Source organism: Aptenodytes forsteri, unplaced genomic scaffold (genome assembly GCF_000699145.1).
Source record: "Aptenodytes forsteri isolate BGI_AS27 unplaced genomic scaffold, ASM69914v1 Scaffold94, whole genome shotgun sequence".
NCBI lineage: Eukaryota > Metazoa > Chordata > Aves > Sphenisciformes > Spheniscidae > Aptenodytes > Aptenodytes forsteri.
Genome location: NW_008795017.1, coordinates 8,348,961 through 8,366,261, shown reverse-complemented (window position 1 = coordinate 8,366,261; position 17,301 = coordinate 8,348,961). Strand labels below are relative to the sequence as shown.

General features: G+C 38.5%; 1 protein-coding gene across 4 annotated transcripts in view; it reads right to left on the bottom strand.

The window, feature by feature from the left end:
• The window catches only part of MYT1L (myelin transcription factor 1 like), a 130,332-nt gene that overhangs the window by 17,582 nt on the left and 95,449 nt on the right, over nucleotides 1-17,301 (bottom strand). For all 4 annotated transcript variants that reach the window (XM_019471083.1, XM_019471084.1, XM_019471082.1 and 1 more), the window contains exons 14-16: nucleotides 13,159-13,221; nucleotides 8,200-8,283; nucleotides 6,654-6,875 (exon numbers count right to left, since the gene is read on the bottom strand). In XM_019471083.1, coding sequence (XP_019326628.1) covers nucleotides 6,654-6,875; nucleotides 8,200-8,283; nucleotides 13,159-13,221 — 369 coding nt within the window. The remainder of the gene's footprint in view (nucleotides 1-6,653; nucleotides 6,876-8,199; nucleotides 8,284-13,158; nucleotides 13,222-17,301) is intronic.

Sequence of the window (17,301 nt, the reverse complement as noted above, 5' to 3'; positions counted from 1 at the left end):
GAGGTGGTGGATGCCCCATCCCTGGGAACCTTCAAGGTCAGGTTGGAGGGGGCTCTGAGCAACCTGATCTAGTTGAAGATGTCCCTGCTCATTGCAGGGGGGTTGGACTAGATGACCTTTAAAGGTCCCTTCCAACCCACACTATTCTATGATTCTATAGCATAGGAACACCTTTCAAAAGTGCTTTTTAACCTTTGGTTCCCTGTAGATATATTGCTGGACACAAATTCCTTACAAACATGGTATTTAAGAAGTTTAGAGCATCCCGAGAATTCATCTGGCAGTTTGGATTCTTTCTGTTTTAAAGGATGCTCACAAATTTTTTTTTGTTGTTTTCACACAAGGTATTTTATTATGATATATCTCATTTTTGCACTGCTGTTCACAGCACCGAACCACAGTATTAGTATGCACCTTCTGAGAGAGAGAGAGAGAGAGAGAGAATCTCAGATCTGATACAACCTTACATTATATTTTCAGTTGTTTAATAAAGCTTCTAAGTCTTCCTCTCTGCATTTGTTTGCAAATATCAGAAAACTTTTTTTAAAAATTCAGGTTTTATTTCAAATAAGTTTCCTATCCTGCTGAAAAGCCGACACCTGCTAGGAACCGATTACCTCCATCTAAATTCTGGGCACTTTCATTTCTCCATGAACTGAAAGGAGTAGCTGGCATTTAGTATCTCAGACAACTTAGTGCAATGTAAATCCTGCTGTCTTATCTATATGCCTCATACAACACTATGTCAACACAAAGGCTATTTCAGGTCCAAGACTCTGCGGGGCTGATTTTACTCAAATTACAGAGGTTGCAAGCCTATGTACAAAACATAAAAATCAGAATAATCTGAGGCCTTCTCATGCCCTTTGTAACCATATAGCTCATTTCTACGAGACTAATTTGCTGAACTAATGCTAAGTATTTTTATGTTTTTAAATGCCGAAGCTGAAAAATGCTGATGCTAAGAGAGGATGTGACGTCAGGCAAACAAAGATTGAAAGCTCTACAATAATTTAGGAGCAAATTTGCAGCCACTAGCACATGTTTGGAGATGCAAAGCATCTGGATTATAGAGCTACTGCCCTGTTGGCACTCTGCATGTGAACACCCACCCCAGATAAACCCTGGGGTGAGCTGCTGTTCTTTGGACACAGGCTCAAGCTGCAGCCCTGAGCACCACAAGGTTTGACCATAAGTGGCACGTGCAAACCTTCCATTCAGGAGCTGAGGTCGATGACACAGGTTTTTTAGACAATATCTATTTCTAGCAAAGCATATTTAATGAGAAAAAGGGTCTGCACATGAAAATCTACATCTCCATCCTTCTTTCCTCGCATGTCGTCTCCCGAATGCTTTGAGTGTTTGGGAGCTCAGATGTTCTCTGAGGATCTGTGAGAGTGTTGGTATTTGCCTGTTTCTAGCAAGCAGCTGCTGAGGGCAGCTCCTGTCTTGAGTTTTTATCTTTTAATCTTTTCCTAATCTGCCTGTTCCCAGGCTTAACAATGCAGCTGTGCAGCTCAGAGCTGTGACCAACCTAGAATTTTTGGAGGAAACAACACTGGCAGTGCTCCTTCACCTCAGGACGTGCACCTAAGGCAACTGAGTGCACTGCTGTTATCTTCCTGCAGGCTTTCTGACAGCCTTACCATTAAGTAGGCCTTCCTATGCAAAAAGTGGATAGCCCATAACAGTCATATGTAAACATTTCCCATAACCACCTCACAATTTTTACACACATTCCTTCAGAAGGGAAGAGGCACTGGATGATGTCCGTTACTTCCTCCCAGCACATCTAGATATTTTGCAAACACAGTGGCATGACCTTGCTCCTCAAATACAAATCCTATTCCATAAACTTGTTTATGGATCTTGGAGTCCCACTGTCCTCAGCGAGGATACAGGTACACTGAAGAAAAATTCCCCTTCTCCACATTTTCATCTCTATTTAGCATTAGCTTGTAAATGGGGAAAATACTTATAATTTGATCATCTTTTGTACATTATAGCTCTACTAGCATATGTTTTTGTACTGGTTTTGGCTGGGATAAGAGTTAATTTTCTTCATAGTAGCTAGTATGGGGTGATGTTTTGGATTTGTGCTGGAAATGTTGATAATACAGGGATGTTTTTGTTACTGCTGAGCAGGGCTCACACAGAGTCAAGCCCTTTTCTGCTCATCACACTACCCCACCAGCGAGTAGGCTGGGGGAGCACAAGAAGTGCAGCCAGGACAGCTGACCCCAACTGACCAAAGGGATATTCCACACCATATGACATCATGCTCAGCGTATAAAGCTGGGGGAAGAAGAAGGAAGGGGGCCCTGCTTTCCTGGAGATGGCTGAACACCTGCCTGCCAATGGGAAGCAGTGAATGAATTCCTTGTTTTGCTTTGCTTGTGTGGACAGCTTTTGCTTTATCTATTAAACTGTCTTTGATTCAACCCAGGAGTTTTCTCACTTTTACCCCTCAGATTCTCTCCCCCATCCTGCTGGGAGGGAGCAAGCAGCTGTGTGGGGCTGAGCTCCCTACTGGGGTTAAACCACAACAGTTTTCCATAGTAAAAGGAATTTAAAATCAACATTACTGTGTTTTAAATGGGTGAACGTTGATTTAAATAAAAGTGGGCAGGAGATGGGAGCAGGAACATTGGTTTAGATCTGAAAAGGCATTTCTGAATGCAATTTCCACTGAAGTCAGCACAAGCACATTTCCCCCTCTGTGCTAAGGAGCAGGATTGCTAAATCCAAGTATATTCTGAGAAAGTCCCCAAGTGATCGTTGTATTAGAAATGATGCCATCCAGAAAAATCTTCTTAAATCAGACATGAGGATGTAAGGGCCTGTTCAAGAACCAAACTGGAAAGCTACAGTATAATAACAATTTGCATTTCATTATAACCTATTTCATTTACCTATCTACTGACCATGCTTACATGCCTTCCAATTCATTTTCATACTGCTGATAGGTCACCTAATTTCACACTGGCCTCTCCTGCTATCACAGGCTCCTTTTTGAAGTATAGCACTCTTAAACCTATGCTTCAAGTCCCTTCTGATAACCCTCTGCTGCCATTCTTTCCTATGCAAAACTCCTTGACAAAATAAAAACTATTCATATGAATTTCTGCAGACAGGCATGGCTAACGTTAAATAAACAGAAACCTTTTCTGGTGCCTTTGTTCATAGGGTAGGATTCAAAACTTACTGAAATTTGTGACTTTTTCAGTTGACTACTTATTTCTACTTCAGAAGCATGTATGTACAAATATGCATATATTTAAATTCCAGACTATGTAATACCAGTTGGAGCAGGTTTTTAACTAAGTACTGATTTACCAGCACTTGTGGATCATCTCAAGGGCCCATTGATATCAGTGGAATTACACCATGTGTACAAGGTGCAACAACAGCTCTAAGAAATCTTTGCCTCAAAAACCTCAATGTGTATTTTTTAAATTAATGCAACAGTTGGAATCATTTTCACAAGCCAGTCTGCCATTCCAGTTTCCAGAGTATTACAGCTGCTTGGATAATAGCACATTAACAGCTGTCTGTGAATGGCAGAATATAAAAATCTCAAACAACACATTAAGGACACTACACATGCAATTAATATATATGCTTAAAGAAGTCTGCTGGTAGAAAAATATTTGTACTAGGGAAGAAAAGTGACCTATCATGAGAGAAGCAAGCTGTACTGCCAAAATTTAAGACTTTTAACTACTACTTCCCTAGGAGCTTTTACTGACTCAGTTAATGGTCATCGCCCTGCTTTCTCTGCATGCATGCTGGACACAGCTATACCTGCAAAAGGCTGTACATAAGCCTGGTTTCAGTGTGTAATTGTCATAGCATTGCTTCTCTTCAGAAGGTGGCGTTTCAGACTTACAGCCATAGCTGTACAGCAAAATGTTAGAGGTAGAAGATGAGACCACAGCCTATTAAAATGGATACACTAAAAGTGAAGGGATATTCCATCCTTAGGTAAGGAAATGCATAGCCTGTAGTTTAGGTGGGACTGAACTCCAGATTAGGACGCCTAGGTTTAAATGTCTGCATGGATACTATGTGTCAAAGCTGCCATGGAGCTCTGGGGCCTATTGGTTTAACAAGTCTAGCACCCTTCCAGATCCCCTGCCAAGCACGTCCAGCTCTCAGCTGTCACAATCAAAGAATGGGAGTGTCTCACACGTCTTCAGTCATTTTTGCCAGCCCAGTATGGCCATCTTGCATTCCCCATCGACACTTCCAATGGCATTGTCTATTTGTAGGCAGGGGAATCCCACTCCCCGTTGATGCACCCAGTGACGTTTAGGGTACAGCTCTGATCAAAGGCAGGTGTCTACTTCACAGGTGAAGTGAACAACTCTCCAGGATCCATTGACTCCATTCACTGCAAGAGGAGCAAAAGCACCTTCTTCACCTATACGCAGATTCTTAAAGTAGGTGAATTGTTCTGAAGCTCAATCCTATGTGCAGAGTTTGATTCAGTTGTCCATAAACAGGCATGAAATGCCATTTGAGAAGACATATCATTAAGGCTGGCAAATATGACACGGGACCTACCACAGATGTGTGCCTTTCTGAGCAACAGCTGGAGGCCATGTAAATTATTCTAAGGCATCTAGAACGGCTTCAAGCGCTTTTCTTTGTGTGAGCAAATGAACTAAGCCCTTTTAACAGCATCTTAAGAATTCTACAAGAATTAATCATATTTTTAAAATAATATGGCTTTTTATTAATATTGCCATAGCTTATGGAAGCTTCAAGAAATTGTTAAACTTGCTCACAACAACTTAGAATATCGGTGTTTTATTACATCAAGACAATTAAGTAAGATCAGTCTACTTCAGCCAGCCTTTTTAAGCAACCTTTCATCTTCTGGTGCTCTCCTCTAACAATGGACCTTTTTGCCCCAAAACTGGTCTTATAAGGCAAGCCTTTTACATGTCTCAGTTTCTACTTAAGATAATGGTACTCAAGAAAGCACATGGCTGCTATGTGGCTAAGTGTCATATTTAGGTTTCTCCATTGCAAAAAAAAAAAAAGAATTTAAATTTCATTCTGTTTTTTTCAAAAAAATATTCCTATTTTTAAAAAAAAATCTCTAGGTACCATTTGCCCCTTAATTTTGAAGAACAGTTAAATTTAGTATCAGTACATTCCTTTTAGCAGTTAGTTATTCTTGTTGCAATAATTTTCTCCTTGAAATTGTAAATACTATGTAAATACTCCTTGAAAGCAATCTCTCAGTAACTATATTGTACCTTTCAACTAAAGCTAAAATAATTTCAAAATTTTAATGACAGATCTCTATGAGTTAAATAAATGTTACACCATTATGAAGAAAGCTAAACTGAAATATGAACACTAATACTGATATTTTACTGAAAGTCAGAAACTTAAATCCACATGTGGACATCTGCACAAATGGTCGGGGCTTTCGCATCTGCCGCTCCCTAAAGCCTATGGCAGCTGCAGGCTGTGTAATATGTTTGACCACTTAGGTAGCACCTCAGCTCATGGACCAGAATCCCTTCATGGTAGGTACCATACAAACACTGAGTAGAAAAACAGCTCTGAACCTAAACAATAAATAGAAACGACGTACACGAAGTCTGGAGAGGTTGCAGTAAGGGTAAGGCTTTTGAGTTAAGCTCTAAAGGGTTGTCAAAAAAAGAATGAAAGGAAATAGAGGCAAGAGAAAGAAGAAGAAGTACACTTTTCACCTCTATATCTAGAACTGACTACAAAACAAGATTAGATTGGTTTAGTTAACTAAAAGGTACAGAATTTCAACTGAGGTCTGCCTGGAGAAAAGTGATAAATTAGGTATATTGGCTTGACATATTTGAAGTAATAGAGTTTTATACTAGTGATTATATAATAAGAAATTTGTTCTGGCATTATAGTCATGTTCAGGCTGAGACTCCTACCCAAAGCTCCAAGAACACCCTTGCTTCCTCATAACCTAATATCTAAAATGGCAGCAAGATTTATCCCTAATGGACTGGCCACTTTCTCTTCCTTAATCTCTTAAAAGCTATGAAAAATGTCATCACTGAAGTTCTCTTATTTTTGCTAAGTTTATGAAAAATTGGGCTTTGTATTTCTTTTGTCAAATATTTGTATTCCATTAGTTTTAATTAATCTACTGTACTCTACATTTATTGTTTTGAGCAAACATTTTCATTACCAAATGAATAAAATTACTTTGTTTTTATGGAACTGGTTCCTAAAAAAATCTTTAGTTCCATGCTCTGATGTTTGGGAATCAACAATGTGTTCAACATCTCTGAAAATCAGGGGGATTCAGATGTGTATTACAAAGTCTATCTTAGGGTAATTTGTCCAGAGTCACTCACTAAAGCAATACCAGGTTTACAGTTATTGTCATGCACACTTTTTTCCCTAAAATTTTGTGTGTCTTATAGATTCAGATTTAGGTCTCTACCTGCAAGTACTTTCATCAAAAAAATTGTGTGTCTTGATTTCCAGTTATCTACAAATATATGTAGGAAGATTATTTTTCAAAGTAATAATGAAATTCAAAAGGAACAGAGAAATGCCATGACAAAAAGCTGTATTTCAAATCTTGCTAATCTAATTTAAATAACAAGTGTAAGTGAAAAATATAAGCCACAGTTACTCACCTACGATGAGTAAGAAAACTACCACTGACATGTCCTGAGCCATCACATCCTGGGGTTGGACATGACATTCCTTCCGTCTTCACTGACTTCCAAGAGAACTGTGAGCCATTTAGGTACCCATCCTTTTGCCTTTTGGCAGCTAGAGGACACCCTGACGCACTGCGATGGGATGCATATTTTCCAGTTATATGACCCTGACCATCACAACCAGGAACTGGACATCTGGATAGCAGATAGATGAGATAAACTTTATTGTCTTGCCATCATATACCTGGTAGCCTCTACAACAAAGTCAAAATAAACCCGACATGAAAAGAAAAGAACAATCATGCACTGTGGTCTCAAAAATAGTCAAGATACCCTTTAGTGGGTAAAATTACAAGCAGAACTTCGCTAATATGAAAAAAAAAAGTGCATTCAACAACTGTAAGGAGGCTAGCCAGTAGATGAAGTCACAGCTGTTGATATTGTGCGATTGCAACAAAAGGACTAAGATATATATTTGAATTGCAGGTGTTCATTACAGTAAATATCACACTGGAATTGAAATGTTGGCTACTGAGCTCCACGCAGCAGGGAAATTATCCATAAAAACTCTATAAGCATAAAATCCTACTTAGTATAATCCTTGGTACATTTTATTTATGTGTATGGAATCTAAAGAAGACTTGTCTGAAGTCATGAAAATGTTAGGTATAAACAGTTAGGTATGAAGTGATCATAGGGCCTCATCAGAAATGCTGAGCACCTTTAACCACTCTCTGAATAGGAGAGATTGTAACAAACTATGCGCTACAGCCTAGAGATATCAATGAAGGCAGTTCCGTATTCATCTGATGGTTTTCCTTACTTGGGAATTCCCCCATACATTTGCCCTGTATACTTCTAAAAAACAAATAACCAGGGTTAGAAGGAACAGGTTATAATCTTCAGAGTGAAATGTTTTAAGAAAATAATGTTTTTTCAGTACACTGCTACATAACACATGTCAAAACAAGGCCGGTTACTTCAGTGTTTGTCCTACACTAAAATATTGCTGCAACGCTCCACTGAGGATCCAGTCCTGAACGGTCTAAGCAGTCACTAAACCCGCTGAGTTCGGTGGCCACTGGTATCAGAGCACCTTGCAAGAAGAAACCAAGACCTATAGGTAGGCATTTGTTCCTCTTGCAAACTGCATAAACAGTCAGATTTGTTGCAGCAATCTCATATAAATACTCAGTTCCCATAACTACTTTATTTAGCATGTATGGTTTGTCTATAGTATGCAAACACGTTTAGGGTTTTTTAGGAGATAAAGATCTACATAATTTTTTAATTTCATGTGAAAAACACATTTAAAACTGTTTCTAAATTATAGAAGATTGTATCCTTGGCTAGAATAAGTCAGCACAGAACCTTGATTTGCAGTTCACTCATAGAAATCAATGTGGCCATCTGCTCTTGGATAACTATCACACAATAACACTTATGCCTTAATAAAAAGCTGAAGATATGTATGACCTTATAAAGCACATGAAGGCCCTTTGACAATATTTGTTCTCACCTAATTGGCTCTTGGTCTTCTTTGTCTTCCTTGCTTTGTGCTATCCTGATTCCACTTTTCTTTGCTCGCGGACAGCCTGAAAGACTGAGTGAAAGAAAACATTTAAAAATGCAATTTCTCATTCTTGGGTACAGTTTACAAGGGATATGCTTTCTATCTGAAAAACTGGCAGAATAGGTAATCCTGTCCAGTTTCCAAAATCAAAGCTCAGGCGGTTTAAATAAGGAGAGCTGCAGTATGCAACCACGAGGGGGAATCCGTGTATCTCAGATTGCGATGCAGGACAGGACTGCAGGCACTGTGCAAACCACACGCACAGGCAGTCCCCAAGGAGCCAGGGAAAGCAGCTCTTAAACTCTCTGCCTAATAATCCCTCCAGCTGACTCAGCAGCAGCAGCGACAACTTTAAAAGGAATAGAAGCCAGTGTTTCAGGGCTGTGAGACGTTACGTCCTCTGTATGTCTGAGCGGGATGGAAGAATAGGCTCAAAAAACAGGAGTCTTTGGGTCTCTTGGTAGGAATAAAGATTTCTCTAGGGAGCACATTAGAAACACTATCAAACCTTCTCAATCGTCATGTAAGAATTGTACAGAACAGTTGAATAAAAACATGGCAGAGCTCAGAGCTGTACAATGCCTTCCTGAGAAAGAGTTTAAGTGCTCAGAACTCCCCAAGACAAAAAGATTTGGTAGAGACAAAGTTATACATTAGGCTAAGCAATGTTACATTTAACTAGACACTAAGAATGTTTTTAACTACAGAAGATGGAAAAAGATATAACTATTCCAAGATTTTATAAGCTCAGCTTTCCCTTTGCATATGAAGAATTCATTATAGAAACCATTTAGTAGACTTGACAATTACTTTAATAGATATTTAAAGATTTTTTTAAGTAGTTGCTATCCGAGGACATAAATATGTCTATCAAAAAATCATGCTTTGTCCTCTATTTAAATGTTATTTCCATCTTAATATATCAACATCAAAAAAGAAATCCATCAGTACAACACCACCTTCAAAAGTATTGAGACGACAGACAAAGTAGTGTCACCAAAGAAAAATCTCTATAGAGAAAGAAACAAAATAGAGGATTAAATTTTTGTTTTCAGCATGACAAAAGGTACTTCAGTGTTGTATAGTAGGTCCTGTCTTCAGGAAGAAGAGACAGAAACAGTGGTAGCAAAATTTTCAGTTATTTTGTCTTGTCAAGAGCAGCAAGGACTGGGAGGAACAAGCAGAGAAAAGGGTGATGCAATCACAGACAGAATTCTGTGTTGGTAAATGAAAAATAGACAACAATAGAGTTTACATGCTGCAAAGTCATAAATAAGTCAATTAAAGAAAGGGAGGAATGTTACCACAAGATATTGGACATAGTGTATTACCTAGCAACTTTTAGTGAGATGGCATGGCTACATCTATACTGGTAAACAGAAAGGACCTAGAACTGCTGTTTTGACCCAAGACCAACAAGCTCACTTCTGTACAACCAAACTCTGTGTCTCTGTAAAGCAGGATAGCTACACCCATATTGCTTATAGAGAATGATCTGGACCCATGCTGAGCCCCAAATCATGTCTGAGAATTGCCTGGGAGAGTTTCAGTGGCCCAGGGTCAGTACCATGCCAGGGGACATGCTAACAATTTAATAGTGTAGGCATCTGCACTCTGATGCTTGGGCCTGTGCTCTCATCCCATTTCATTTTCTAGTTTAAATGCAGTTGACCATTTTCCTTTTTAAAGCAAGCTGCTGTTTATTCCAACTTGCATAGTGCACACCAAAGTACCATAGTTCCCTGTGTACAAACTAAACCTCAGAAAGCCTGTGCCACTTAAAAATAGTTTTCTTCAAAAATAATAATATCATAATCTGTAAGAAGACAGAGGCAGGAGGAACAGAGTCTGAGGGATTTAGAATAAGAGGAAGCAGGCTCTGGGGCAAGGGGGCAGTTCAGGAACAGGTTGGCTCATTGCTCCCCATACAACCTGGGCTGCAGAAAGTGAAGGGGAGACGACAGGAGTTTACAGATATCCCTAGCTTATCCGTGAGACTAGTTGTACCCACTGTGTGAGAATAATCAGGTTTTGCATCTGACTAAATAGTTAATAGAAATGCCTCAGAAAGCAATACTTTTTTTAGTAGGTGTACAGATGGGTATGCTTGTAGATGATGACATTTTCATAACAAAATCTGAACGAAGAATTTCTGCCTTGACTAATGATTTAATGCTTTCTACATATTAAATCAATTTAATTATCACCTACTTATTGGTATTTTGGTGCATCATCTTCTTGCAATAGATCTTTCTATTCTGGCACTATGATTTATTAGAAAATTCTAAGACCTTTCAGGTCCTCTAAACAGACATTTCCAACAGACAGCTTCTGAAGTTATGATTAATTCATTTTTCCTCTGACAGCAGATTCACCAAGAAAACATATGTCAAAGATGAGCCTTTGCTTTAATTTTTTTTATCCTGTAATAATGAGAAGCTATTACAAAGTAAACAAATTATTTCATTTTTATATCAGTTTAATTCCTTATATATAAAGATAAAAGACAACAAGGGAAATTCAACACCGCTATATGCTGATATATCTTCTTGCATACATTGAATGGGTGTGTGGAACTGCAAAGAGTTATGGCAGAGTTAAATCTGCCTTCATGTGTACTTGCTGTTGAGCAGCCATTTTAAATACAGATGATGCCTAGGCATCTTGGCAGCCATTTAGGAGAGAATTTTGTCATTCCTTTCCTTCTGAAACTGAAAGGGTTGTAAGTGATAGTATCAAATGCAAACAAAGATGCTAACTCAGATGCAAGCAGAGGTAAATGCTAATTTTCAGTGTGGGAAAATGAACGTCTTGTGAACGTGCTGTGGGGTCTTTCATACTTAACAGCTGCAGATTTAGGCTACTGGTTTGCTGCCCTTCTAAAGACCGTGCATTTTGCCAGCCTCACCACCTCAGAAATGGCCTCGACAGATATCATGACCTGAACAGTGTGAGGCTGTCTCTGTGTAATTGTGACAGGTTTTCTGGGGACACTGGTGGTTTTAAGCAAAGAAGACATTACTCTGTCAGTGTCAGTGCCCCCATGCCCGCAGGCAGCCAAGGACCCGGGGCTGCCGGAGGCCTTTTGGAAGAGAAACGAGTGAATTATGTGGTCAGTATAGACATGGTGGCATTTCAAAAGGTTGAATGTGTTAAATCCCAATGGACCGGACAAATTCCAGATCATTCAGTTTTGCAGAATTACTTTTTATATCTTTATGTGTACTGAGTATGCTGCAGAATCAAATGAAAGCTTGGTTCAGCACTCATTCGCAAAAATACAAGAACATAAGAATTTACTGACGAAAGTAGGTAACACCATCCAGCTCATGGTCTGGTCCTACAGCACCCAGGAGACAGCGCCCAGGGAAAGGCTTTAAAAAATGAGCTGACATGCAGTGATTCTCCCCTGCTAACCTTGCCAGCTTTTAGGTTTCTTGTTTGCGACACTTTGCCTTCTGCATCCTCACTGTCTTGCCTGTTTTCTGGTTAAATAGATGACCAAATACATAAACAGCTTCCTGAAATAGTGAAGTCAGGGCATAGCTACACCAAGCATAGTGCTGGTAGAGGTGTGAGCTGATGAATGCTCATGTAGTTAAATGTAGTTCTAAATTTGACCTTAAATCCCTTTGAAAGTGTGATTTAATCTCCTACATCATGTAAGTGCTTTTAAAATGTTTACATCTTCTCCTTTATAATGTTATTTGTACATCTGACGTTTAACTGTGCATTACAAAAATTGTTATTGTGATCTTTCATTTTTACAGCATGTAAAGGTATGGCACATTCCCAATCTCTATGTTATTTACATTTTGACTTGAAACTGTTTGTTGCTTTTACTAGGAATACATTTAAACTGGGAATTTGTGTATTGACTAGTTATAGCCAATTGTAAAACTACAGGGACTTGGTGAAGCAAGCAAATATCCAGGCTCAAAAGTATTACTATGCATGGGACTAAAAAGCCTTTACTAACAAAAGAGAGGTGGGCTACACTATTATTCTTTGATTAAACAGTGGATAGCTATTTACAAAATATGGTGCAGCTCATCTCTACTGATTTATAGTTCTCAGATAGCCACAGGGGAATTGCTAATTACACAGCATTCATAAAATTACCTCTACAGTGGTACCATCGTAATTCATTTTGGGGTTACCAACAATACCCGAATTAGTAAATGTGACGCTTTCTTTGGCCCTTGGTAAGGATCACAGTTATAGTTTAGGCAGTTAAGGTAACAGCTTTCATACATAAATTTCTCTTTCCATTCTTCTGGCTTGACATAGTTATGTACAATGTGTTGCGATTTAAAAACAAGCCAAGCTTTATTCTGAAATGTACTAATAAGGCTGGTGCATATTAGATGAAAGAGGTACTTTTTCCCTCTGATTAAAGCTGGTAAAGCTTCAGCTGGGAGAGGAGGTAAAGAACTGGGTCCAATTTTGCATTTCAAGAAGGAAGGAAGGAAGTCTGGAAGAGATTGACAGGAACAATCAGGAAATATAATTTGTGGGGAAAACAATGCAGGAATAGAATTTGAGTCCATGAAAGGTAAGGTTGTGAGGAGAAGAGTTAAGTCATTCAGAATGTAAAGCAGCAGAAACTTATGAATGTTGAATTGCTTCCCTGGGCTAACAGAGAAGGTAGAAAAACTGGGTTCATTTTCTACAAAGATTTTGCTAGATATTAAGCAAAAACCTTCCTACCTATTTGGGTAGTGAGCCATGCTGAAACCGAGAAATGTTATTCATTGGTGATAAACAGAATGAGTTAGACCAACCCATGTCTATGTACCGCACTCGATCCTATTTCAGTATTGAGAGAGGGAAGAGAGGTCTGTTGAGGTCCCTTCTAGCCCTTCAGTTGTTTGCTTTAAAGAACAAAACCTTCTCTTTACATACCTTCGATGTGAAGCATAATTTCCAGTAATATGCCCAGAGCCATCACACCCAGGGGTGGGACACCTAGAATAATAATGGAAGAGATATGGACCAGTGTTACTGACAGAAAAGATATAACTGCCCATTAAAAAATATTCATTGGCTCAGTCCTTGTTTCCACAGGTGCCAGCCCTGGGGACCTCTAGCCATTGCTAAACCTGAGCTTAATTCCACACTGGGGAGAAACATACTTTTTTCATTCATAAAATGTTTTTGTTTGCTACTCCTCACCTGCCCACTCAAACGCTTTCTGGATATCTCTAGTATCAGCAGATTAGTGGAGATTTCCAGCAGCAGCCTGACATCCCCGCACCACCAGGAATGAGTAGGGTTGACAGGAAATGGAATATCCCCATGCTATGTTCTTAGGTAATGGCTACCATTACAGCAAGCCGTTTTGTTTTCCATCAGAGCTATTGCTCTAATCCCACTGCATAGTGTCATGAGGTCGCACCATGGAGATACCCCTCCACCTCTCCATGAAGCGAAGGGGATGCTTAAGGAAAAGGAAATGTGTAGACGGGGCAGTAACGCTGGCCTCTTGCGGAGAAATGGTAACCCATCCAAGCACCCCCAAACACCAAGCTACAGCACCAGATAGAGAAGTCAACTGATACAGCCATCAGTGGAATTTCTAATAGCTGAACGACATTAGAGTCATCAAAGAAAACGGGTGGTTTTTTCTATATTGCAAAGATGATTGCGATCACAACAGAATAAGCTAAATTATAATGCTAAGTAAAATCATTAGCTGGTATTTGAACTGCTACACTGAATCACAGAAAAGACAAAGGAAGAATTAATTCATATTCATTTTACTGAACAGACAAATGCTACATGAATTCCAAAAAGCCACTTTTCTTGAGCCTGAGTTTTGAATTTTAGCCATGCTTTAAAGCTTCATTGGAAGAAAGCATTCAAATTCAAAAAAGCATGCGCACAAATTCAGATGTTGCATTCTGAAACATCCGATTTCCGTAACATTGAATTCTTTCACTATCTGAATCCAGAGTTCATGCAGACTTTGGCTTTCACCCTTTAGTTACATGTGTGCTTTCCTCAAAGTTGGTCCATACTGGTAAACTTTTGTTTCACTAAGTTTTCTGCAGAGACTTGAAAGTTTCTTAAAATCAGGAATTAAGCAACCCAGAATTCAGTGCAATGGGGCTGTCACATTCCATTAAGCTGAATTTTAGCCCCTTAAAGCTAGTAAGCATTACATACTTCTGAGGAGCTCAGCAGGGCCGAACTTCAAACATCATTAATGCAACCTTGAAAGAGATAAATTAAACTGGAATTTGTTAAATGGAGTTCTCATATGGTCTTCCTCTGGACCAGTTCAGTTTATTCATTAGAAAACATTAAAATATGGTAGCACTTCCAGGATGTAAGCTGGTAAAACCTCTGGGGTTCACTACATCACTGAAGTTTCTTTTCTGTATAACAAACAGCCTGTGTGCTTTGGACAAGAAGTCTAAACAACATCCTTAAAGACAATTCTCCTTTTCTCTTGCTTTACATCTTTGCACAGGACCAAGTATAAGACCATGATTTTGACTAGAAGGTGTGAGTGTTACTGTGACTCTTAATATCTTAAAGACCAATATACAGGTTGACATCACACATTAATCTTTCTGCTTGTAGAAAGATATAAAACCTGATTTTTGCATAGTTTCTTCTGACACAAATTAGGTAAAAATACGGCCCTCGGTGAAGAAGTCATATCTCAGTCTGTATGGCCCTTACCATTCATTCTTTGCTGTGGCTGCACATGGCTAGCACAAACTTTGCCTATTACTTTAAGTTAAAAAATAAATGGTTAGGGTATCTTATATAAAGGGTCTTATATTTTAAATACTTCATATCTAAATATTTAGATGTTCTCACTATTTATTTTTATTTTTTGGCAAATGTTTTGAGATCTGCAGAGAGACAATCTCTTGCTTCATATGTTTTTTTAATGCTAGGTATCTTCAGGGATCTACAGTGCTTATTTCCTACTTCCATGAAGACCAACTGCATCACTAAAGCCTGACTGAAGCCTCTAAAGATGTTCAATCAAAAGATATGGGAATAAGAATTAATTAAAGGAATTGACTAAACTTTGGCTCTAAATGTCCATGGCATTTAAATGAATAAAGGAGAACAAAGAGCCAGGAGACTGTTCCTCTGCAGTCTGTCTGAGGTACTACAAGGATTCCTTCTTTATGAACCCATGCTATCTGAAGCCACCGTTTTCCTCCACAGGCTTTTCAATCCTTTTCAGAATAAGCTATTATTAAAACTCCACAATGGTTTTTCTCATCTTTTCCAAGACTTTTGTTACAGGCAGGCATGATTAATAGGGTCTTAATAAACAGGATTTATAAGATGCACCAGTATATCCAATCAATCAGTCTTAAAATTAGTCCATTACACCTCAACCATTTGGACAGTCTTACACAATTTAAAAACTAGCTTATCTCTGTGTCATTTAAAAAAAAAAATCTTAAGCAACTGAAGCTAAAGAAGAAATCACCCTGCTGTAAATTGAACTGAGAATCTTCACAAAGGGCTCTGTACAGTTCACATCAGTTTAAAATCATACTTTTGATTAAACCAGAAGAGATTTTTTATGTAGGCAAGGATTTTAGAAAGACCTTTCAGATTTTGATTTTGGCACTGCAATATTTGTTTTCAAGTCTCATAAGCTTATATTGACCTAAATGTAACAGCTGAAATGAGAGTTTAGTGCAGTTGATAAGAACGTTTTAAAACCCTGGAACATTTCTATTTACTGCTGTTTCCATTCTATGGGAAGTGCTTATAAACACTGTGAAATATTGGATGCAGATATACAGCAGTCTGTTTCAACTATAAAGTTATTACAATATTTATTTGCTATCTTAAGCAGTTTAGGTAAGGAGACAATTACAAGTCCCTGTACCATTGGAATTGTGAGTCTGTATTTTCAGAATGTCTGATCATACATAGGACTTGCATATACCCTACTACTTTACTGTCAACTACCTATACGTATTTGACTTAACTGATTGTATGTGCATGCAACAATGCCAGAAAAATGTATGTACAGGTACTTATAAGAGGCAAGTGATGTGAAAACCTTTGAAAATGAGTATCAGAGTAAGTGGGAAAAGAGATACACAGTTTCCTCACGTACTTAAAGTGAATGTGATTTGGCAGGACCAGAAGCTTATTTGTAGACTCTCCGTAATAGCTTATTGCAGCGAAAGAAATGCTTTAGTACTGTAAGGAGTGAGGTGACAAAAAGAACTTACTCTGTAAAGACTGAGGTTCAGAACATATAACACTAGCACTTTACACAAATTCAGGGCATCCAGCAAAATAAAAGAGCTTGTCAGTGAAGGGGAATGCAGTTAGCACCGCCTTGATGTCCCATTCATTTCACAGAACATCCCCGAGAAGCTTTTTTGGGAACATAAGCGTAAGCAGAAAGCAGGGCAGGCAGCAGAACAGCAACAGCTGTGGCAGCTGGATTCAGTATTGGGCTTAGATTTAATAGCAGGAATGAAAAAAAAGGCGAGAGCCAAATGGAGATAAATATACTTAAGCCCTACTACCCATTCTTCACTGGGAAAAGGTCTGAAGGTGTGCAGCAATTAAAAAAGACTTTTGGCAGCTTGAAGGAACTTCCTGGGACTGGAGAAGAAGTGGCTGCAATGCCCAAATGGGCTCTGGGAGGGTTTTTCCAAATGCCAATGGTTAAAAGTCTAGCTGCAAACTCAGCTTGGAAGAAAAACCAGCTCACATCAGCATAGCAGACTACAAATAAGATACACATTTAAACCTATATTCCCAGGCTTTTATCTAGGTCTACAGGAGCTACATAAGCTTACATGTAGCTTACATATTTAGATAATATATAGCTCAGCTAGTGTGAGACCAAATAGGATGTTACACAAAGGTGCAAAGACAGAACTGAAGTAGTTTTGTCCTCATTATTGTGTACACTTTTGGTTGACTTACTTTTAAAATTTATTTCAAAACATAAATTATCTCTAAAACATACCAATAAAACAAAGATATAGTAACCTGCATTTTATATATATATATAAAAAATATAAAAATAAATATATACATATT